Here is a 25,379-nt window from a genome sequence, read left to right on the forward strand (position 1 = left end):
ATCGCCATCGTCGCGGCGGAACTGCTCATCTCTCCGCACATTTACCAAAACACCCTTTTCTTATCCGATGTCGCGTCATCCTGTAAATTTTGCAATTTACCCCCTCGAGACTTATTTTTCTCATTTTGGGACTTTTACACACACAGCCATATATATATATATATATATATATATATATATATATATATATATATATATATATATATATATATATATATATATATTTGTGTGTGTGTGTGGCTGCAGTCCTGGAAATAACATATTTTGCCATTATATTTTTTAGATATAAATGTGTATACAATTACAATCAACTTATTTATGTTATATACATCTACAAAATACCTAAAGTAATTTTTATATTTTTAGTACATACATGTTGTTTGTGCAATAATGGCATTTTTTTTCTCAATTACACAACACTCAGATTTATAATTTTTTTATTATATTATTAGCATGTTGTTATTTAGTTGATAGATTTTAAATTTGAGTCCATATATCAGTTAATTTAATTTTCTGAGGAAAAAAGAGAGATAGAGAGAGATTGATGTCTTTATCCTTAAATAAGTGAGAGGCATTGCTACTCTCATCTGCTCATCAACCTATATAGATAAAGTAGTGAGGTGGAAGAAAGTGTATGTTTCACCAAACAACAAGGACAAAGGTCAACTTTAAACAGTGATGTCTTGTCTTCCCCCATTAACTTGATCTTTTATTCTCTGACCTTTCCTTTTTCCTTTTGACAAGCGACTGGTGACCTTCTTGGGAGGTTGTTGCAATATTATTTTCATGTCCATCTACAGTGACATGGAATATAGATCGATTGGGATATGGCCTCTATTTTTGATAAGGAACATTTTAGATTTGCATGAAGGATTGATTGGGTCTGTGATCGAAGACTTTTATCTTTTATTTAGTTGCTTGCCCTGCTTTCTCATTCTTTTGGCAAAGGGAGGGAGGATGTAATTCCAATCATTAGTCGAATCAGTGGGTCAATTCGATTGAATTATAAAATTAATATTTTTATATTAAAAAATTAATCATATATTTTGTTAAACATATAAAACTTATACATAATATTATAAAATATTTGTTATATAATAAAAGAAAATGATAAGATCGTCGTAGCTTAATATGCATGCAAGTTTTGCTCTATTTTATTCTTATAATATATATTACTCAAATGCTCAGTTGAAGTATTTTTTATAATAAATAAAGAGTTAAAAAATATTTTAGTTATTTTCAAACTTTTTTTTTAAGAAAACAAAGTAGATTATAAAGTTATACACGTGCAACTATTTCTCTTCAATCAAATAAGTTTAAAACATAACGTAACACTCTCATATTAATCAAGGAGTAAGAGAACTAAGAACTTAAACTCATGTCACTGTTTTTCGAGACTCATAAACTTCAAAAAGATAAAATTATATGAAAATAATTTCTTGTGAACTTACGCTAGTAATATTTGATAGCCAATTAATCAAGTAATTAGCCTCCTTATTTGTATATGATGCATACAATAGATTAGAGATAGTTGAAGGAGTCTCCTTGTTTTGTATCAAGAATTGGGCATCTACTTCAATGTGAATTTTCTTCATCCCATATCTCTCGCAGTCATGAAACTTTGACAAACCGCAACAGCTGTACTATGCATGATAGTTCACCCATTGCTGGCAAACACAATAAAGTCATCGCTATATGTTTAGAAGGAACCCAATTTCACCACTTTATAATTGGTTGCTAGCAAACCCATACATTTTTGCGTATCAATCTTCGCATAATGACGAATAAATCTTTAAAACTTAAAGATTTTATTTTATATTCTTTCGTCTATACAGGATAGGAAATATCTAATGCATTCATTGTTATCTTCACATCCTAATAAATTTTTGCTCTGAGTCCTTATAGAAATTGATCTATCCTCAAGACATTAGTGCTAATCATATGGGTGAAAATCAAGATAACTCCTCAAACTTTTTATTGTAAACTATCACTTATTAACATTTTTATTTAAGGTTAATAAATTCTATCATTTTGGTTGATCGGTAGGTTATACTGAAATACTTTCGGTAAAAGATCTCACTAAAATAATTGGTTGTTGCGGAGTCAATTGATTGATTGGGTAATAGGTCGCAAGAGAGGACGATGCGCCGAAGAATCGGACGAAACGTCGAGGGACCAATGACATGCTGGACAATATGATTAATGCTTAGTATTAATTGTCTAAATCGAAGTATATTTTTACATTTGCAAGATTAACTACAATAGCAAAATATAAAGTAAAATGAAGTCCCGGAGTCAAGGAAGTAATTTCATTGGGAGTTCGAGAGTTCATCGGAAGTCCAGACGTTCATCGAAAGTTCTGCACGAACCAGCCGAGAAGTCCTGGAGATTGCCAAAGAAGCTCATCAGAACTCGCCAAGAAAATCATTGTGTAGTCCAAGAACTTGAATCTTTTCTAAGCCATTCATTCAGTATCTACAATCCCCCTTCTGTTGGGAAATCATTGGGTGCGACATCATATGCGCAGCGGAAGAACAAGAAAACAAAAATCCCTGATTCCCCAAAAAGATGTTCGTCGTCGTGCGAAGATTGGTGCGCAAAAATCCGCAAAAACACAAAACTGCGTATAGAGATTGTGTTACCTAGGGAGATCGTATATCCCTGTTTCCTTGCAGATCCTTAGGAGAGGGTGAAGGAGGTCAAGCGTCCTCCTCTCTAGCGGTGATCCACACAGCAGGGTTGCGACGACGCTCCTCAAAACTCCAGGCCTACTCTGAGGTGGAGAGGGAGAGGAGAATAGGAAGGGCAAGCAAAGACTCTAGCCTATGAGGCTGTGAATCCCTCCTATTTATAGAGATCCCGTGTCAAAACCCTAATGGGTCCTTTCCCTAGTGGGTATTGGATCTGCATCCAATAAGACAAGGGCTCCGTCGGATATCTCATATCCGAACCTCTACTCATCGCAATGCCTACCATATGTATGTGACCCTCTAGGCCCAATATCGAGCTGGCCGTGAGTCATACCTGTCAGAACTCCTTCTAACTTAGTGAATTATTATCTCTGTAATAATTCACTCGACTCATCGACTACGGAAGTACTAGGCCACTACGCCGTAGTCCCCAGACGATACAGGGGAATCCAATCCATTGGACCTGTTTGTCCTCAGTTACCATGTACCTATAGTCCCTCATCCATCTAATATCCCAAAGACCGTATATCGAGCATGGTGCTGTCAGACCCATACGGTTTCTACTCGAGTCTCGCTCTAATCGGATTCTCCCGGAGAACTCTTTCTCTCTCAACCCGAATGACCCTGGCCAGGGATTTGTCTGAGCAAGAACACATAGGATATTCCTCTCATGATACCGAGAGTGGATGATCCTCTATCGACACTCAATAGCCCTCGTAAGGTCGACTACCACTCCCAATGACCAGCTGTACTAGATCTGGGAACAGCCAAACCTATAAGTCTGGTATCAAAGAGTGGAGCACTCATACAGGACATCCTTGGTGTCTCAAGTCTAAGAACCAGATACACCACTAGGACTACGGAATCGTTGTCTGACAATAAGGCATCATCAACCATCCAGCATTCCGTAAGCGGATCAATCAGTGAACTCATTCTCCAATGAGCACCTGTACTGTATCCCTAGTGTCCCTACACGAGCAGCTATGAGACCAGCTGCATCCATCATATGGACGGGTATACAGCACACCAGTCTATCCGGTTATCACGATGTTCCTTTCGAGTAACCTATGACCGGGATTATTTAGGATATGTATTTAAAGGTGAATCGATCTCATTATCGTGATCTCATCACGATCCGATTCCCATTGCACAAATCCAAGGACATCACAATATATATGCATTTATGCAATAGTTATAAAGTGATATACGCCATAATATAATAAGCAAAAAGATTCTGTATCAAGTCACACGTGCCATCACTCACGTGATTGGCTTGCTGGGCACCTATGACTAGCAATCTCCCACTTGACCTAAAGCCAATCACCTATGTGTCTGATCCCCATCAGACCCCTGTGACGCTCAAAGACAATCTGAGACAACGACTTTGTCAGTGGATCTGCAATGTTATCTTCGGATGGAACTCTTTCCACTACTACATCTCCTCGGGTTACGATCTCTCTTATAAGCTGGAACCTCCTCAGAACACTTCTGATGAGACCCGGGTTCCCTTATTTGAGTAATCACCCCATAGTTGTCGCAATATAAGGAAGTCGACTTGTCGCTATCTGTATCGACTCCCAAACTCCCTCCTTTGCTGCATCTAATGCGGCAATGTACTCCGCCTCTGTGGTCGAGTCAGCAGTGGTATCTTGCTTGGAACTCTTCCAGCACACTGCTCCTCCATTCAAGGTGTACACATACCCTGAATTCGACTTGCTATCATCGACATCAGACTGAAAACTTGAGTCAGTGTAGCCTTCAACCTTAAGGCTATTACCTCCATATACTAGTAAAAGATCCTTAGTCCTTCTCAAGTACTTAAGGATACACTTTACTGCTTTCCAGTGCTCCAAGCCTGGATCCGCCTGATACCTGCTCGTGACACTCAGAGCATGCGCTATATCAGGCCTAGTACATAGCATGGCATACATGATAGACCCTATTGCTGAGGCATAAGGTATCATATCCATGTTCGCCCTTTCTTCTAGAGTCTTTGGGGACATACTCGTAGAAAGCGATATCCCATGTCTCATCGGTATGAGACCTCTCTTGGAATTTTCCATGCCAAACCTTTTGACAATAGTTTCTATGTACCTGGACTGGGACAAGCCAAGCATCCTCTTGGATCTATCTCTATAGATTCTAATCCCCAAGATATAGGATGCTTCTCCTAAGTCCTTCATGGAGAAGTGTCTAGATAACCAAGCCTTTACTGTGGATAGCATTTCTACATCATTCCCAATGATGAGGATGTCATCCACATATAACACCAAAAAGCTAATAGCGCTCCCTCTTACCTTTCTGTATACACAAGGCTCATCTTCGTTCTTAACGAAGTCATAAGATCTAATTGCCTCATCAAATCTTATGTTCCAACTTCGGGAAGCTTGCTTTAGTCCATAAATGGATCTAAGCAACCTACACACCTTATCTGGGCAGTTCTTGGACACGAATCCCTCAGGTTGCATCATATACACCTCCTCCTCTAGGTTCCCGTTGAGGAATGCGGTTTTCACATCCATCTGCCAGATCTCATAATCATAGTGTGCTGCAATAGCCAATAGAATTCTGATGGATTTTAGCATTGCTACGGGTGAGAAAGTTTCGTCGTAGTCAACACCTTGCCTTTGACGATACCCCTTAGCCACTAGCCTTGCTTTATAGGTCTCTACCTTTCCATCTACTCCGATCTTTTTCTTAAAGATCCACTTGCAACCGATGGGTACAATACCTTCGGGTGCATCAACTAGGTTCCAAACCTTATTGGAGTACATAGAATCCATCTCAGAATTCATGGCTTCTTTCCACTTCCCGGAGTCTATACTCATAATAGCCTCCTCGTAGGTCTGAGGATCAATATCCTCTACATCCTCTGCTCTAATATGTCCCACATATCTCTCAGGAGGATGGGATACTCTATCAGACCTGCGTAAAGTTGATACTTGTGTATTAGGTACCTGAACAGACTCGGGCTGTAGAGTGGTGCTTGAGCTTGGTTCCCTAACTTCGCTCAACTCTATCATTCTCCCACTGTCTCCGCCAAGAATGTGTTCCTTCTCAAGGAACACTGCTCTCTTAGCTACAAAGACCTTTTGGTCCTCGAGATGATAGAAATAATACCCACAAGTTTCCTTGGGGTATCCCACAAATTTGCATCGCTCTGTCCTTGATTCTAACTTATCGGGGTTGTGTCTTTTAACATGGGCAGAACAGCCCCAAATCTTAACAACCTTAAGATCAGGCTTCTTCCCTTTCCATATCTCATATGGTGTAGACACTACCGACTTAGTTGGAACTCTGTTCAGAAGGTAAGCTGCGGTTTCTAAGGCATATCCCCAGAATGAGATGGGTAGGTCAGCGAAACTCATCATGGACCGTACCATATCTAATAATGTACGATTTCTCCTTTCAGAGACACCATTGAGCTGAGGTGTATAAGGAGGTGTCCATTGGGATAATATCCCATGGTCCTTGAGGAAGTAAGTAAACTCTGTACTTAAGTACTCACCTCCTCGATCTGATCGAAGAGTTTTGATACTCTTTCCAGTCTGGTTCTCCACCTCATTCTTATACTCTCTGAATTTCTCAAAGGCCTCGAACTTGTACTTCATTAAGTACACATATCCATACCTTGAGAAATCATCAGTAAATGTAATGAAGTAGGAGTAACCTCCAATGGCATGAGTTGACATGGGTCCACATACATCACTATGTATGAGTTCCAACAACTCAGTGGCTCTCTCTCCAGTTCCACTAAATGGAGAGTTGGTCAGTTTTCCACGAATGCAAGGCTCACAAGTTGCATATGACACATAGTCGAATGGATCTAAATATCCATCATTTAGCAACTTTTGAATCCTTCTTCCATGGATGTGACCTAGCCTACAATGCCACAGGTATGCATTGTTCACCTCATCTCGTTTCCTCTTAGACACATTTACATTCATGATATGTGGAGTGGTGTCTAACATAAATAAACCATTATGCAATGTTCCTTTCGTGATGATCTTATCATCTAATAATATCGAACAACCATTGTTCTCAAAAACAAATTTATATCCACTAACTGTTAAACATGAAATGGAAATAATGTTTTTGATAATAGAAGGAACAAAATAACATGCATCTAATGCAATAAAAGCTCCACTAGGCAGATGTAGAGCGACCTCGCCAACAGCTAATACAGCAACTTTTGCTCCATTACCCATCTTTAGGTCCATCTCGCCTCTCTCTAGTCTCCTAGGCCTTGCCAGAACCTGCAATGAATTGCATATATGATAAGCACTACCGGTATCTAATACCCATGTGTTATCATAAGAGTCTGACAAATGGAGACTGATCATGAATGTACCTGAAGCTTCATCAAGCTTTTGTTTCGCCCTTTCTGCAAGGTACTCTTTGCAGTTTCTCTTCCAGTGCCCATCTTTACCACAGTGGAAGCACTGGCCTTTGTCCTTTGTTGGGTCTTTCTTAGCAACCTTTGCTTTACCTTGTTTGCCCTTGCCCTTTCCCTTCTTAAGGGACCTTTCTGCTTTCCTTTTCTTTCTGGTCTCACCAGTGTAGAGAACTGGCTTCTCTTTCTTAATAGTACTCTCTGCCTCCCTCAACATATTGAGGAGCTCTGGGAGAGTCACCTCAAGCTTGTTCATATTAAAATTCATTATGAACTGTGAAAAGGAATCTGGTAGGGACTGAAGCACAATGTCCACACACAAGTTATCCTCTAGGACCATTCCTAGACCTGTGAGTTTCTCTATCCACTCAATCATCTTTAGGACATGGTTCTGAACCGGTGTCCCCTCAGTCATCCTAGCGCGGAAAAGGCTCTTGGATATCTCATATCGTTGAGTCCTTCCCTGTTCCTCAAACAATTTACGGACATGTAGGAGAATGGATCTGGCATCCATCTTTTCATGTTGTCTTTGTAACTCTGGAGTCATAGAGCCCAACATATAGCACTGAGCAAGAGTGGAGTCATCAATGTACTTCACGTAGCGAGCGATCTCATCCTCGTTTGCCCCTTCTTCGGGCGTAGGCATCACTGTATCAAGGACGTACACGATTTTCTCCGCTGTGAGAACAATTCTCAAGTTACGGAGCCAATCCGTATAATTTGGACCAGTGAGGCGGTTGACATCAAGTATGCCACGTAAGGGATTTGAAAGCGACATTTTCTGAAAATAAAGATGTAGCAAAATGAATAACATGCAGATTTTGCAAGAAATAAACTATCAAGATATGGACTTCTATCTTAATATGCTCCCACTATTTTACTAACGAGTCACGCGACACCCTCAGCACATGAAACGGAAGTCTCCGGCAGACTTCTAGTGGGGATCAGGATCCAATCAGCGTCTTAGTGTAACCTCGAGGGACTCGACCAATCACACTAAGCCTAAAAGGTAGACAACTCTTGCCGATCACAACTCCTTGTGATTCCCGTCCTGTTCGGCCTCCGAATCACCATGGCCTCGAGGGACTCGACCAACCATGATGCTCGGTTAAGTCAACACCTTCGTTACAAGATGAGTCTGATTTGATGATATACCCTCGAGGGACTCGACCAAGCATACCATGTCCTCAGGTCACCGGTGACATCTCTATGTCGTAAGCAAGATAGCGAATCGCGATATAGGTGAGTCTCGAGGGACTCGACCAACTCAACCTACACCGGGATTCGGTTCCTACTCATAACGATGGAAGGCCACGTGGGTCAATCTAATTGCCTCACGTTTACCGACTTAATATTATCGAGAGATGTTTCTATAATTTGGTCTCCTAATATGACATGTCACACATATACATATTTAATATATATCTACATCGCATGCAAATATATATACATATCTAGTATGTGTATAAGCAATCACATCAGATGATCATGTAGGACTACTAGATAATAATAAAAAATAATAATCAACTAAACCTTTTAATTAATTAATATTTTTCTGAAATCAGGGACATGTAGGGAATTTCTCAATTCCTAAGGGTATTTTCGTAATTTGGACAAAAGACAGAAACTGGAATTTCTCAAATTCCGAGGGGCAAAACTGTCTTTTTCCCAGAAAACCCTAATGCCCTTTCCCCTTTTCGCTGCTGCCGCCGCCGCCACCCTGCCGGCGGCGGCCTGTGCGGCGGGGCGAGGGCACTGCCCTCGCCTGCGGGCGTCGCCGCCTCCGCGGGCAGTTCTGCCGGCGAAGCAGCGCCCGCAGGCGGTGCTGCCTCGCTGGCGGCCGCCCCTGCGGGGTTTTTGCCCGTGGGAGCAGCGGCCACAGGCGCCGCTGCCCTGCGGTGCCTCAGCCCGCGCTGCCAGCCCCGCCGGCCGCAAGCCTGCTGCAAGCAGGCCGCCGACCGGCTGCTGCAGGCACAGCGCTTGCGCATGCGCCGGCGCTGTGCTGCCTGGCTGCGACTGCGGCTGCCGCTGCAGGTGGCTGCAGGCATGCAGATCGAGGGTAGCAACTGTTGCTGCCCTTCCTCGCTTTTGCGTCAACGATTTTGACGTCAATTTTCTTTCTAAACACAATACACGCAGTTCAAAACCAATCATTCGCACGAACAACCTGGCTCTGATACCACTGTTGGGAAATCATTGGGTGCGACATCATATGCGCAGCGGAAGAACAAGAAAACAAAAATCCCTGATTCCCCAAAAAGATGTTCGTCGTCGTGCGAAGATTGGTGCGCAAAAATCCGCAAAAACACAAAACTGCGTATAGAGATTGTGTTACCTAGGGAGATCGTATATCCCTGTTTCCTTGCAGATCCTTAGGAGAGGGTGAAGGAGGTCAAGCGTCCTCCTCTCTAGCGGTGATCCACACAGCAGGGTTGCGACGACGCTCCTCAAAACTCCAGGCCTACTCTGAGGTGGAGAGGGAGAGGAGAATAGGAAGGGCAAGCAAAGACTCTAGCCTATGAGGCTGTGAATCCCTCCTATTTATAGAGATCCCGTGTCAAAACCCTAATGGGTCCTTTCCCTAGTGGGTATTGGATCTGCATCCAATAAGACAAGGGCTCCGTCGGATATCTCATATCCGAACCTCTACTCATCGCAATGCCTACCATATGTGTATGACCCTCTAGGCCCAATATCGAGCTGGCCGTGAGTCATACCTGTCAGAACTCCTTCTAACTTAGTGAATTATTATCTCTGTAATAATTCACTCGACTCATCGACTACGGAAGTACTAGGCCACTACGCCGTAGTCCCCAGACGATACAGGGGAATCCAATCCATTGGACCTGTTTGTCCTCAGTTACCATGTACCTATAGTCCCTCATCCATCTAATATCCCAAAGACCGTATATCGAGCATGGTGCTGTCAGACCCATACGGTTTCTACTCGAGTCTCGCTCTAATCGGATTCTCCCGGAGAACTCTTTCTCTCTCAACCCGAATGACCCTGGCCAGGGATTTGTCTGAGCAAGAACACATAGGATATTCCTCTCATGATACCGAGAGTGGATGATCCTCTATCGACACTCAATAGCCCTCGTAAGGTCGACTACCACTCCCAATGACCAGCTGTACTAGATCTGGGAACAGCCAAACCTATAAGTCTGGTATCAAAGAGTGGAGCACTCATACAGGACATCCTTGGTGTCTCAAGTCTAAGAACCAGATACACCACTAGGACTACGGAATCGTTGTCTGACAATAAGGCATCATCAACCATCCAGCATTCCGTAAGCGGATCAATCAGTGAACTCATTCTCCAATGAGCACCTGTACTGTATCCCTAGTGTCCCTACACGAGCAGCTATGAGACCAGCTGCATCCATCATATGGACGGGTATACAGCACACCAGTCTATCCGGTTATCACGATGTTCCTTTCGAGTAACCTATGACCGGGATTATTTAGGATATGTATTTAAAGGTGAATCGATCTCATTATCGTGATCTCATCACGATCCGATTCCCATTGCACAAATCCAAGGACATCACAATATATATGCATTTATGCAATAGTTATAAAGTGATATACGCCATAATATAATAAGCAAAAAGATTCTGTATCAAGTCACACGTGCCATCACTCACGTGATTGGCTTGCTGGGCACCTATGACTAGCACCTTCTTGTAAATCCCATTCATTCAGGATAACTCCTCAAACTTTTTATTATAATCTATGAGGTGAAAATCCTCATTCATTCAGGATAACTCCTCAAACTTTTTATTATAATCTATGAGGTGAAAATCCTCATTCATTCAGGATAACTCCTATAACATTTTATTGTAATCTATCACCGATTGACATTCTTATTTAAGGTTAATAAATTCTTCCATTTTGGTTGATCGGTAGGTTGTACTGAAATACTTTCAGTAAAAGATCTCATTGAATCTTTTCTAAGCCATTCATTCAACATCTACAATCCCCATTCATTCAGCATCTACCATTGCCCAACTAGCGGTACCACCACTTGTAGCCTCTCGGAGGCTGTGTGGGCAGTACTACCGCCTGACACAGTCTCGGAGATTGTGCCACAACAGTGCCACCTCTTAGGTCACTGTTTGGGTCTTTCATTGGGCCCAACACAGTCCTTATATGGGCCCAACTGACCCCTAATTGGGTTGACCCAAATCCAAACCTAATTACATACTAACTATGATTCTTAAGACATATTCTAAGCTAAACAAGTCCGTAAGTCTAGTTTCTTTCGGCGAACTTCCGACAATCTCTCAGCAATGTTCCAGCGGACTCCCGACAAGCTCTTGGACTTCACGATGATCTTCTTGGCGAGTTCCGATGAGCTTCTTTGGTAAGCTCCTGGACTTCTCGACTGGTTCCTGTAGAACTTCCGACAAACGTATGGACTTCCGATAAACTCTTGAACTCCCAACAAAATCGCGTCCTTGACTCCAGGACTTCATTTTACTTTATGCCTTGCTATTGTAGTTAATCCTGCACATGTAAAAATATACTTCGATCTAGACAATTAATACTAAGCATTAATCATGTTGTCCAGCATGTCATTAGTCCCTCGACGCTTCGTCCGATTCTTCGACGTATCATCCTCTCTTGCGACCTATTGCCCAATCGATCAATTGACTCCGCAACCACCAATAAATTCAGCTTCCATCCATTTAACAACCCATTATTTTGTAGTTGAAATGATCTTATTGGTGAATTGAATCGAACGAGATCAAAAATATTTAAATACTTTAGATCATATATATATATATATATATATATATATATATATATATATATATGATAACTCAATACGAAAACATATAAAGAAGTTGGATCTAAGTGTTCCTAACATAACTTCTTAAGTAAAGCGTGTCCTAGTGGTTAGTGCTATACATTCGGCTTGCAAGTGGTAATTAGAGGCAATAAATTGAAGTTAATACCTATATTAACATCAACTTTGGATCCGTCACAATAAAGTAAAATAATCATTCTCCTAGGATTTAGGGTTTAGGGAGGGATGGGATAAGATTCGGTGGCTGCATAATCATTCTTATTTTTCTAAAGAAGCAATAGGTTACGGGACTGATATTAAAGAAGTTGTCAAAGTGACATCCACCTCTTCACCCTCTATTAACCACCCAATCATTGCAGGATAATTTGATTTGAAGAAACCCCATAAAATTATGAGAATATATACAGATTGATATCTACTTCTTCGCCTTCTTGGCGGTCGGTTTCTTGACCGCCGAGTTCACGGCCTTCGGCGCCTTCGCGTTGCCGGACTTCGTTGAACCCGCCGCCACCCTCCCGGGGGCATGCTTCGCTGCGGCCTTTGCGGGCCGTGCCGCCGACTTGAGATTCGGCTTCGCGGGGGACTTGCGCTTCGCCGCCACCTTAGGCTTCACAGCGGCCGTCTTCGCCTTGGGCTTGGCGACGACGGCAGGCTTCGATTTAGACTTGTGCTTGGCCGGAGCGATGACCGGCTTCTTTGGGGCGGCCGCGGGCCTGGTCTTCACCGGAGCGGACACGGTTGAGAGCTTGTAGGACCCCTTCACCTTGGTGAGCTTCCCGGCAGCGGCGAGCCTCTTGAGTTGGAGGAGGACCATCTTGCGGAAGTTGGACGGGAGGTGTGCCTTGTGCTTGTCCTCGATGAACTTCCCGATTGCGTGCAGGCTCGATCCGCTCCTCTCCTTGAGGACCGAAATGGCTTCCTTGATCATCTAAAGGGCCACAAGATAACAAGATCTCAGATCCACGGAAACCACCAGGTCGAAGAGAATTAGTGCAGGAAACGGATGGGATTCTCACCTCAGCATAGGGAGGGTGCGCGGCAGGCTTCTGGGCTTTAGGCGCTGTGGTGATTTTCGCCTTCTTCGTCTTCGCTGGTTTGGCACCCGCCTGAGCGGAGTCGACGACGGGCTTCTCGGACTTCATCGCTAGGGTGTCGCGAACTCGACGAGATGAAAATAGAGCGGAGAAAGGGTCTGCAACGAGATGAGAAGCGGCGGACGGGGAGTGCGTTTAAATAGTGGAAAGAAGGGGGAGAATGCTGAAAGCTGATTGGTCCGCGGATGCCACACGCGGATTGTTAGCGCTCCTCCATTCAAATTTGGACCCTTAGATCGTCGAGCATCGACGGTCCAAATGGCTGAGACTTTGACGCAAGCGTAAAGCTCAAGAGTTTGGAGCGGCAAGTCGTGATGAAGTGGTGAGTGCTTCTTCCCTCATTTTGAATGAGTATAACTTGAGCTGTGATTTCTTGATTGTAACAACGTTTAGATCGTCTTGTAGTTATGAAAAGTAGCTTTCCATTGAGTATAATCTTGTGTTAATCCATTAAGTGGCCACAAAGAATTTTTACTCTGGAGATGCGAAGGTTCGGAGGAAGGTTGTAACTTATTAGCACAAAAATTTGAAGTGATTGTATAGATGTCATCATTTAAATGAAAATTTTTATGGTTTATACTTTAATGTGCTCTAATAAATAATTACCATATCCAACACCAAACATACAAATTGTCATAATTAACTTGCTATTGTTGCTATTACATAATGACTGATCGAAAAAGCAATGACAATATTTACAATCACCATGACATTGTATGGCAGGCACATCAGGGTGAGATCAAGTTCTAAACAAAAAGACCTCAATTACATTAAAATTTGCATACAGCAAACAACAACAGTTGTTAATAGTCGTGTTGTTCTTGTATCAATCTAGAGAAATTAAGCAGTTCTCACAAAAATGGGGCAACTTCTTAATGTACCTGAGAAGGAACCTGGGCCGCGCACATACTTCTTTCATAGATTCAACCAATGTTTACTGCCAAGAAACTTTGCAAAAGGCCTCTGCTCTCTTTTGCAGGTCTGTTCCAAAAGATTGCAACAGTTCTCAGGGATTCAATCTCAACTGTTTTCATCAAAAGGAACATCACGGGAATTTGAAGTTTAATATGGTGCTTCTAGGGATTCAGTGACACTTTGGTTTCATGTGTCAGAAGCCAAATGAAATAGAGGTCAATCCAAATTTGCTTTACCATGGCAGACGACGTCAAGAGACATGTAAGTAGATTGTAGAGAGGCATGTTGATTAAAAGCCCCATATTTGTTTAAACTGAAGATAGCTTTGCTTCAATAGCTTCCTTAAGTTTAGTTCCAAGCGCATAGGCTAGTGGAGGTGGCACAGCATTTCCAATTTGCCTATGCTTGTTCTGTATGTTACCAGAAAAGCGATAGCTATCCGGAAACCCCTGCATGCATGAAATTGATGGGCATGGTCAAACTAACATCAATGGTCAGACAAACACCTTAAAGATGCTAATTCTTTGATGTGCTGATCTTATTGTAGCAACAGAGTTCTTTGGGTAACTTAAATGGGAATATTGTCTAACAACTTAAATGGTGAATTGCATATCTGAAGAAAATGAGAATATTGTCTAACAGCTTAAATGGAAGAAGAATTATGTACCATATTAAGTCCAACGAAAGGAAATTAGGAGCTTACTTGAGATCTTGCACACTCACGGACTGTAAGAATCCTATCTTGTTCAGGGTGAAAGCACATGCCCACCTTGCCCATAGGTTGGGGATCTGTGATGGAAGTAGGGAAGTTTCCATCCCAATCCAGCCTTCCATATAGTCCCTTCCACTGATTGTGCCTTTTTGCTGTGTTTGGCAGGCACCAAGGTATCAGATCCACCATTTGTCCAGTTGACAATTTGACCTTATTCATGATAATACATTATACTGATCAGATATATACACATAACTAGCATAGTAAGTAATAAACAAAATACAAATTTAGGTTTACCTTTTCATCTGGCAGGTCACGCCAGTCTGCACCTGGACGCTTTGGTATACGTTGGCATCTAATCAAGTTCAATTCATTCATCTCTTTTGATATATGGTCATTCAAGGACAACATGCTTCCTCTGATTTTCTTTTGAAACCATGACATGGGCTCGCTCCCATACTAAAAGAACACCAAAGGATATTACTATCTCAACAACCTCAGAAAAAATGAGAAAAAAATTTAAAAGATTATATCCATAAATAACACAAAAGGTTAGAGGCCAAAAAATTACATTAATGGTAGATTTGGAAGCCCCATTCTCAACTGGAGGAAGATCCCCAATTGTGTCCCTTACAGTAATTGAACGGAATGGAGCTCCTCCAGCAGTGCTCCGAACAGCAGCATACTGCACATTCATGGGCATCGATATTTTCAGTTCCGGTCCAGCAAATACATGCATAGGTTCTGGCCATTCTGGAAGAATCTCTTCTGGGGAAGCAGCCCAAATAAATGCCCTTTTTCTTGATTGGGAGACACCATAGGCTCCAGCTTCCAGAATTCCAAACCTTACCTAAAGAAGCACAGCGGCAAAGAATACAAAAGCCAGCAGTAGATTTTGAAACATCAGTTCGGATCAAAATAAGGAAACCATGTCGACATTCAAGAATTAAGAATATGAAATTAATCTTTTGTAAGTAATAGTTACCAAGATAACAAGAAAAAGACTTGTACCTGATAACCCATTGCTAGAAGGGAAGCAAGAGTCAGTCTGAATGTCTGCCCTTTATTGAAAGACACAAAATTCCTCACATTCTCCAAAAGAAAAAACTTTGGCCTGAAATATTCAGCAAATGATAGGAAGGCCAAAATCATTTCACATTGAACTTTACTCCAAGTGCTTTGATTAAATCTGTTCATCCCAGAGAATCCCTGAAAAGAAAAGGAAAATTAACTTTACATTATCAACCCAATCATGGTAGCGAGAGCATCATCTTCCCAGAGCTAAAACAAGATGGTTGTCAATAAATTCAGAAAATTTAGACCTGACATGGAGGCCCTCCATTGATGAAATCTACTTCACCCGGCACTGGCAGATTCTTAAGCTTCTCCTCATCAAATGCAGCAGCTAATTCAGCAGCTTCAGATGTTGAGATGCATTCATCTGCATCCCCACACTTCTCCATAATAGCCCTGCATGACCATTGATGGACCATCTATTAACCTTTCGCAAATTACAGAGGCACAGAGTTGTTAGACAGCAAAAGCTTGCCTGAGAATAACATTGCAATTATCTACAAACATCAAGGTTTCCAGATGATTTTCACTAAATGCTTCACCAGCAGGCTGTTCATATTCAATTGCCCACTTTGTATATGAAACACCTGCAAATTTAAATATAATTTGATAATTTGTTTCATGTATTCCTTGCTTTCTGAACTTGACTGAAAGGCTTACCAGATTGCTGCAATCCTTCTGACAAGCCACCACAACCAGCAAAAATGTCGAGAGTTGCCAAACGGTTTTCACAAGGTTCATCCTTCCGTTTGTCAGAAAAATTTTGCTGATTGTCTTCACACTTCTCCTTACCCTTTTTCTTTCTAGAAGTATATGGATCTGCCTTTCTTGCCAATGATGTTAGCTTTGTCTTGGCAGGTAACTGATTGCAGAACACATTCAGTCAACTAGAGAAGGATGAGTGAAAATAAGGCCATGAAGGAAATATATCAAGATGGAAGAAAACATGCTACCTGTTTGAGTGTTCCTTTAACAGGATCATAAGAATATTCACAAAAGAATACATGATCAAGGACCACAGGAAGTTCCAAGTTTGGTAGGTCAATCTTTTTTCGCACTTCACATTTTCCTTTGATCATTTCCACAGGAACAGTGAGTATCTCCTCACTGTAATACACCTGAATTCACCACCCATGAGAAATACATTGGTAAAATAAGCTTTGTCAAGATGAAAATCAGCTGCTAATATATATAGCTCCTCGACATGCTATATTAATTTGTACAAACGAGAATATCTAAAAAAATAAACTAATTATAGATTAACCTCTGTAATTAACTACCTTTAGTATCCCAAAACCCTATACTTTCAAAAGTTATATTGAGATCCCTATAATTACAAAAGTAAAACATGTTACTTTATTTCTCCTCATGTCGTTGACTTTGCTGACAGAAATATCACACACGCTCAGCGATAAACCAAAGTGAGGCAAAATCAACACATGCTCAGTAGTAAATCATATGATATTTTTGTCAGTAAAGTCAATAACATGAAAAGAAACGAGATTAAATGTTTCACCTTCATAAGTATATAGATCCCAATATAACTTTTGAAAATACAACATAATCTATAATTAGCTCAAAAAAAATAGACTTCATAGTTCTTCCAACATGTGTAGTGCTTGTATTTGCCATCAATACTAGTTGGGTATCTCCTAACATGTATCATATGCTTCAGCAAATACACCAGAAAAAAAAAATTTTTACTTTATACTTCTTCCAACACCTGTGTAGTGCTTATATTAGGCATCAATACTAGTTGTGCACCTCCCAACACATACCAGATGCTTCAGCAAATACACATATATGTACCCTATCATGAGGCAATAGAAGATTTTTCAAGCGCTAGAAATGTGCTTGAAATTTGGACCTTTAACAGTAATGAAAATAAAGGCCAATGTTTTTATGTGTTAGAAGAACTACTTTTCTGAAAATAATAATTGTGATGTGTCATAAATAGCACATTAGTATCAACATAAACAATCCATGTTAAACAAAATACTTCCTCATGGATAAAGACGTAACAATGTAAAAGAAAATATATTCATTAATCATCATGCCATTTCCATGTTACTGTCCTTTCTTTCAAGATTACTGAATTTGGCACATCTATATTATGCTGTCCATATCACCTGTCCATGCATCGCATAATTTTATTAAAAAAATAAGATTATCATGGATAGACTTACTTCTCTAATATCAGAACTGTAGGCTTTTGATGATGAAACATCTTCTGGTCTGTAAAATCTTCTCACTTTCACCTTTGTTGATTCTGTAGTAGGCTTCTTGGACCCTGTAGGAGCCTGAATTTCCAGAATTTGACATACTACATAGGCTTTTAGTCCTACATTTCTACCAGCCTTAAAAGTTCCATGATCCTCCTCCTTTCCCTCAGCAAAAATCTGAGGTTGGACATACATAAAATCTTGAACACTGTACTCAATCTTCTTATAAACAAAACTGGTCTCAGAACTTAATATGAATTCATCTACCTGCAAAGTCCTCTCTTTGCAGGAGTTGCAAAAACCACTTCCAAGGCCCAAACTGCTATAAGGAAGAGCAAAGAAGCCACCTTTCTCAGGGTAATATAAGCTTTTACAATAATATTCCATAGGCAACCCCTTCCTTTTATTCTCCTCTGCTTTTGCCCTATCAATCTTATCAGCATTGGCATAATCTTTTCTGTATTTATGTCCCCAGGACCGCAAACGGATATCCACCACTATAGATTCTTTGACATTTCCTAGTTCAATTTCCATACAGTCATTAGCTAGAAACACCTCTCTCTCATCAGCTGCATTTCCAAGAATGGTTTGAGATCCTCTGTGCATCATTCTTCCATGAACCATTTTAATGCCATCATGTTTCTCAAACATGGACTCCACAAATAATATAGCTGGCACATCTGCCTCATCAACTTCTGTAGTTACTGCACCACCAACGGCAATAATTTGTCCACGAACAACCGCATTGTGGTAAAGAGCTTCTCCAGAATCCATTTGACCAATCGACTTCCCTTCCCATCGTATTTCCTTGTAACTAGATTTAGAATGACATGAGCGTGAGGATGAATGTGGTATTGGAGCCTTTTCCACCTGAACCAACGTCATCTCCTCATCCACTTCTTCATCATCATTATCCTCCTGCTCCTCTTCAGGAACTATAGATTCACAGGGATCTCCATCATGGGAATCCTCAGGGAAATAATTCAAGTAGTAGTCTCCCCAGATCTTACTGATGAACCTTGTTGTAGTAGCACGCATGACTTTTCTGTTGGATATAACAGGTCCGATTGCCGCACAAGGATTCAAGTTTGCTTCCTTTCTCACCACAGATCGTTTCTTCATAATGAGTTTTGTATGACATTTTTGTTCCATCTTGTCTGAAAGTCCAGATACAAAAGCACACTTCCTAATTTTCTCATCCGGATATTCAGCAAACTGTTGCAGAATAATTTGCCCATGCACTACAATGAATCGCTCAACCAATGCCAAATTTGATGATATATAAGCAGGATGACTTTTGTCAAACACTGACACCTTCTTGATAACATCAACAAAGGAAAGCTTTGATACCCTGGTTTGTTCTTTTAACAAAGTGATTATAGCAATTGCAAGCCTGGCTGTTTTAAGGACTGGTTCATACCAAGGAACATATTGCTGTGTTGGCTTCCCTAACCTGTACCTGTAATTAGACAACAAGTACTGGTAAATTTTTGCTGAGATACAAAAGGCAGCCTGTCATGATACATAAAATTAGCACACATAGCTAATTTCCATTTAATCTCCTCATAATTCAGGAAATTGATTAGCCACAGCAAGAGCAAAATACAATTGAAGATAAGCAACGAGTGTTAAGAAAGCAGGAATTACCAAGCTACATCTGTTCGGATTGAGATAAAAATCATTGAAGACCCAAACTCAATCATCCACTCCTTAATTGCACTCAGATAGGTTGGAACCCCTTCATTATGTGAAGGGTTAGTTGCACTAGAAGAAGATTGACCAAGGCCCTCATCCAAAAAGTACCCACAACCATCATCCTCTCTCATTTGCCCAGACCCAAAAACCGTTACATCAACTTCTGCACAAGGCTTCATTGGCAAGAGCTCCAAAGTGATAAGCCTTGAGTCAGAGTTATACAAAGCCCAGTTGTCAAGGATCCTTCTGGGGAGGTCAGAATATGACACATGGCTCTCACTCTCAAAAAAGATATATTCATCCATTTCATTTGTGGAAGGTCTGTAATATGCAGGCAAGGGATAGTCGTTAGCAATCTCTGCCTCACTTATCTTTACATATATATTCTTTTGAGAATTCATAGCATGACGGCCTCTTTGCTGCTTCATAGCCTTCCAATCCTCTTCTTCCTGCAAAATTGTTGCCAGTTTCTCATCATCATCTTCAGTAGCATCCAATTTTTCTCCTTCGTTAATTTGCAAGTTCCCATTTGGCATTCTTGGAGCCAGCTTGCATGACTCTGATCTACTTCTACACTCATCTCTTAAAGCCATAAGAGCTGGCAGTGTGGCTAGATGAACATCATTATTGGCTGAAGTCTCATCTAATCCAGTTAGCTGGTTGTACACAAAGTCACCAAGAGAGATTACAAACTCTCTACTACTTAATCCACCAGGAAAATTCTTGGTTCCACTCATAGAACGGATTACTGCAGCAAGCAACTCTTCAAGGCTCAGATTTGGATTTCCACCAACAGATCTGGCTAATTTCCTGTAAACTTCAATGCATGTGCGCGCCTTCTCATAGAAAAGATCATAAAACTTTTTGTAACTGCTTGCAGGTTTCACACACTCATAGTCTGCGTTTTCTGTTGAGACCCAAATAATTGGCGACCCTTCATCATAACCTGAAATTGACCAAGATTCTATCCGCCCAAATCCTTCACATTTTATTCCCCTTTCTTTATCTTTTTCCATATTATCATCCATGGGCATGATGATAGCTGTGATGAAACAGTCATCTATTTCTGACATTTCAAACGGCTGTGCATTGCCATCAGCATCATGAAAGGTGAAATCAACAAGCCTTCTACATGGTGGAAGATCTTCTGCACCAAGTCTAGTCAGGTCAATGGCAACTTCCTCGTCCTCCTCTATTCGAACTTTCTTGGTTTCAACAAATATGGATTTTTCAGATATCCTGACAGTTTCCTCTTTGAAGTTTGAACATGCCGCAGCTCGCTTTGGCCTCTTGCAAGTGACTTTACCATTTTCAAGGTTGTTATGAGGCTTTTCACTTGCCACCGCTGCTTTAACCATTTTAGCATCATTTGTTACTTTCCTTTTTGGTGGTCTTCCTTTCCCATTCTTTTTCATTTCTGAAAACAGAAGTAACCCTTTATTTCAAGGGACTCAAAGGATAAAAAGTTAATTTTAAATACCACTTCACAGATACCAACTGTAGAAGTAAAATGATAAATGGAGGGGTGGAAAAAAATTTACTATTAGTAACCTTGAGAAAATTAGAGACAACATATATTGTTAACAGAATGAAATGTTATTTAATCAGTATTATACCTCTTGCAAAGAGTGAATCTCAAATAAAGGATATGATGTAGTAGAAGAATAAAAATGGAACACATTACATGGAATAATCAACAATTGCTGAAACTTCTAACAAAAAAGAATGAAAAGAATTAAGCTTTTGGTGATTAGAAAAATAATCCTAAAAGATAAAGTTAAATTCATATTAAACAACATACTCCTCCAATTAATGTCTGAAAACATTGTTAGAAAGAGTATGGAGTATGTAAAGATGAAAAATATACAAGATACTGGTAAGTAGTATTCTGTAAAATTTTTATTTGATTGCATGATAAAGGAAATGCAAGGGCCAGACAGAACAATAATGACATACAGTAGATCCTAAAAGGTGTTAATCAGGGGCTATGATAAGTGTAGTAACAAAGAGTACAAGTATGCATCATATCAGCAGTATATCATGCATGAAAACCCACTGTGTCTGTTTGTTGCTTTTCTTTCAGATAAAATAGAATGTCTGATTGCATTATAAAGTGGGATGCTTAGAGAGTAGATCTTAAACAGGAAGGCTGCCCTTCTGTGTCCCATGTGACAAGGGTTTAATTTATGAAAAAAAAACATCTATTCTTAGACATAGGCTGGGTACATTTACTCTTCCCAGACCCCACATCGACAAGAACCTCGTGTACTAGATTCACCTCCCCTTTTAGTGGGATGCTTAGCTAACTTTAAAAGAACCATGCCCACAGTTGAGAACCGTTTTTCACTTAAGTTGTATGTCCACCCACTCCATTAGTCATTGTATAAAAGTCAAAACTTCATGAGAGAACAAAAAGTTCTGATAGAATGGATCCAATTCCAATGTAACCATGTGCAAAAGATTAAATATGCCAAACTGATTTTGAGATCTTTAAATACTGGGATGCACCCAATTCCAATCTTTCCTTGGAGAAGAAGGTTAAAATGGACTTGAATAGAAATGATAGGAACGTAGTATGATCTATAAAGTTGTGGGCAAAAAAAATGGCACCAATACCACATTTGAAGCGAGAACTTGCTTGGATCATGTTTTATGAACCAAATTCTGGAAATTGTGGCTGTATGCAGTTTAATTAGCCCAACATGGCTTTAAGCTGGAGTTTAATGACACATGGAGCATCCAAAGAAACAACTTATGGTCCAATGCATTACAAGATTTTTCATATTTTGATCCATGAATACAGAAGCCAGATGGATTTTAGAGGAAACAGCATTTTGTTTTTGCTGAAATTATTCATAGCTAAACCTAGTTCTAAACTTGCATGCACAGCAGATGAGGTAATAATTTGAGTTTGGCCACTCATGGTCTCAAACATATACAATGAAATTACAATCCTAGCAAATGCAAATCATGCAATTTACTGGCATATGTAATGATCTTGGCTTAGTGTAATCGTTTGAATGACAACAAAGTTTATTTGGTAGGATAAGCTAATAAGCAATCATGCTTTCAGCTAGATATGGATGTCAGTAATGACATAAGCAAGAATTCAGGAACAAAGGTCAAAAAAAGGTCACATGATTGGAAACGAGTAACAAATTAGATAAAAAGCAGTAAACTAAGAATAAACAAATATGAAATTCATATAAATCCCATGTTTCACACCTTTTACTTTGTTTTTTTTCCCCCTTGCATTCAAAGTTATACCAACTTTTAAAAAACAACAGCATGGACTCAATAGAGCCATTAGCTCTATTGAGGGCATAGCATTGTCGTATGCAGAATGTATGGGGCAAACTATTTGATGACATGGCAACAGATATACAGTAAACAGAAGATGAAATCTAAAGCAACCAAATGCAATTCATTTGGACTAAACAAGTCACTGTCACAAAATAGCATTTTTGTACTAACACAAATAATAATATATCAAGATGTCCATGCTTTCAACATGAAGACCTAGAAAAAGTTAAACCATCTACAGCCTAGAATTTTCATTTGGAAATTCATCACATTAATGCACATAGAAAACTTAGAACAAAAAATATTTCAGACACGAACCTGTGGAATCTAAGCCTATCAGTTCCCTTGCCATAACCCAGCTGTTCAGTTGCTTTTTTCGAAACCCTCAATCTGGAAACATAAACAAAGTACATTAGATATAAGGAATAAAAGAACAAAAAATGCACATCCCTGTATAGAAGAGATAAGTTTCAGAAACATAGCTCAGAAATTTTTTTTTTATTTCAGGTGTATGTTTTATGCACAATGAATAAATGTATAGATGGTGTTTTTGTTAAATATATAACAAAGAGGGTGGGGTCCTTCAGATATTTGATACATGATTTACTTGATATGTGAAAAACTTTCACGAAATCCAATGCAGATTTAAATAACATGTGCAGTAAAAATCATCCAATGAGAACCCATCAATTGCTTGAAGCCATGAGGAAATTGCAAATATACAAAAGCTAGATATATAACTTCTATTAGCAAAATAACAAATTGCAAAAGCTTTAATATGCATGTGAGACATTTATGAAATCGTTTCAGTGAAACATTTGAAAAAACCATGCCATGAAAACAACAGATAGTAAACATTATGAGTAATTATTTGCTTCCAGGCAAAAAGGCAATCCTAAATATTAAATTGTGACCAGTCTAGATAAAACAAATAAATCAACGAATTTACTAGGATGGATTGCTTTGGTAAACTACAAAGTTAACACTAAGATAATTTAAACTTATGATTATATTTTTCAGATTATATGTTTTTCTAAGCTGAAACTAAGCTTATAAGCTAACAAGGAAAAAATCCAAAGGTAAACAAACTTACAGTTGACGTGAGAGATAACATTTTTCAAACTGTATATGTTAGCTTTCCAATGGATTACTGGTTGCAAGAAGTTAATCGTAAAACCCTTTTACCGGGCACATAACTTTCCCGATCCATGTTAGCATACACAACCAACATTCACGAAGCTTTCGCAGAAACACAAAGGGAAGGCCAACTATTAAACACACTGCCATCTTTTCTTGTTGTGTTTTAACCATGATCTTATGGTAAAGACAAAACTAAAGCCACCGCATGGTCTTTTATATGTTCTTATACAATAAACACATGTCTGTTTTTTTTTTGGGCCGAACCGACAAAAAAAAAAGATTATCAAACCCTAAAAACCTCTCCGAGAGGAACCCTAATTAGCTCTCGCACACGATAACAAAATCCCAGGTACAGGCGTAGCTCAGCTTGGAGACGAATGCGAAATCAGATCTAATTAGAGAGAGAACAACTCACACTGGGAGGATGAAACGAGGCTACGAGCTCCAGGATTGGACCGATCGGACAGGAATTGATGGAAGAGGCAAAAAAAAGGGAAGCTTATAAAGAGGAGTGAGAGTGGCGGGGAGGGGAAAGGGAGCGAATCGTGTTTGCGCGGGAGGAGTAAATTTCGAAACGACAAGGAAACAAGAGACAGAGAGTGAGAGAGAGGAACCCGGAAATGTGGTGGTGGGCTGGTGGTTTCCTCCAAGACTAAGGTGGTGTTGGGAACTCCGACTTTTACCACACCGGGCAAATGTGTTTTTAGTGTAGAGGTCAGAATAATGAGTGGGACGGTGAGGTTACCGGGAAAATTGCTGATGGAATTATTGGAGGGATAAATTCTATCAAATTCAATGGACACCTTCTTTCAATGGATGGGTTAAATTGAATTACAATGATTCTATACGAGAGGATCGAGTTAGAATATTATTTTGCTCTTCATAATCATTGGATACTTTATTTTGATGCTTTAATTTTTTTTTGTGCATCAACAATTAAGTAATAAAAGTTTATATTTTTATTAAAAAAAAGAATAGGAGTATACATGTAATGTTTGACGATATCACTCGTAAAACCAAGTGAATATATATCATATTGAAACATCATATTTAATATAATTTATTATCGACTTAGTTTTGTCTCATCCTTTTTACACACTCGTATAAGAATAGTTTTATTATAATCTTATGATTATCGTCCCACATATAAATTAAAATTTGTACAAGATAATAGAACAAAATACCGCAAGGCAAAGATGAATACCTTATACCAAAATTTATCACAAAAGTGAGAAATTATCTTTCAATAGATAATTCTATGTTGCCCACTTGACAACCAATATCAATCACCGAGGACAACTTAACAATCTAATTAAGTTGACAATTAA

The 25,379-nt window shown here is 39.8% G+C and overlaps 2 protein-coding genes across 3 annotated transcripts; both read right to left on the reverse strand.

The window, feature by feature from the left end:
• Nucleotides 1-12,161: 12,161 nt before the first annotated feature.
• Nucleotides 12,162-13,179, reverse strand: LOC135610882 (histone H1-like). The gene is made up of 2 exons (XM_065105893.1): nt 12,913-13,179; nt 12,162-12,824 (listed from the first exon to the last, which is right to left on the reverse strand). Exons 1-2 carry the CDS (start codon nt 13,036-13,038, stop codon nt 12,312-12,314), a joined length of 639 nt encoding a protein of 212 aa, XP_064961965.1. The 5' UTR covers nt 13,039-13,179; the 3' UTR covers nt 12,162-12,311.
• A 447-nt stretch (nt 13,180-13,626) lies between these two features.
• Nucleotides 13,627-24,705, reverse strand: LOC135585038 (DNA (cytosine-5)-methyltransferase 1B-like). Of its 2 annotated transcripts, XR_010486358.1 has the most exons (14): nt 24,467-24,705; nt 23,230-23,301; nt 19,561-21,025; nt 17,878-19,372; nt 16,645-16,809; nt 16,352-16,553; nt 16,167-16,278; nt 15,940-16,087; nt 15,629-15,826; nt 15,189-15,467; nt 14,915-15,076; nt 14,609-14,827; nt 14,142-14,354; nt 13,627-13,971 (listed from the first exon to the last, which is right to left on the reverse strand). XR_010486358.1 is itself a non-coding variant. In XM_065105892.1 (13 exons), exons 2-13 carry the CDS (start codon nt 23,261-23,263, stop codon nt 14,214-14,216), a joined length of 4,620 nt encoding a protein of 1,539 aa, XP_064961964.1. In that variant the 5' UTR covers nt 23,264-23,301; nt 24,467-24,705; the 3' UTR covers nt 13,627-14,213. The 2 variants fall into 2 exon arrangements, 1 of the variants encoding a protein (XP_064961964.1); XM_065105892.1 differs by having other exon boundaries at nt 13,627-14,354.
• Between the last annotated feature and the right edge of the window lie 674 nt (nt 24,706-25,379).

The sequence above is a fragment of the Musa acuminata genome, chromosome BXJ2-4 (genome assembly GCF_036884655.1).
Source record: "Musa acuminata AAA Group cultivar baxijiao chromosome BXJ2-4, Cavendish_Baxijiao_AAA, whole genome shotgun sequence".
Taxonomy (NCBI): domain Eukaryota; kingdom Viridiplantae; phylum Streptophyta; class Magnoliopsida; order Zingiberales; family Musaceae; genus Musa; species Musa acuminata.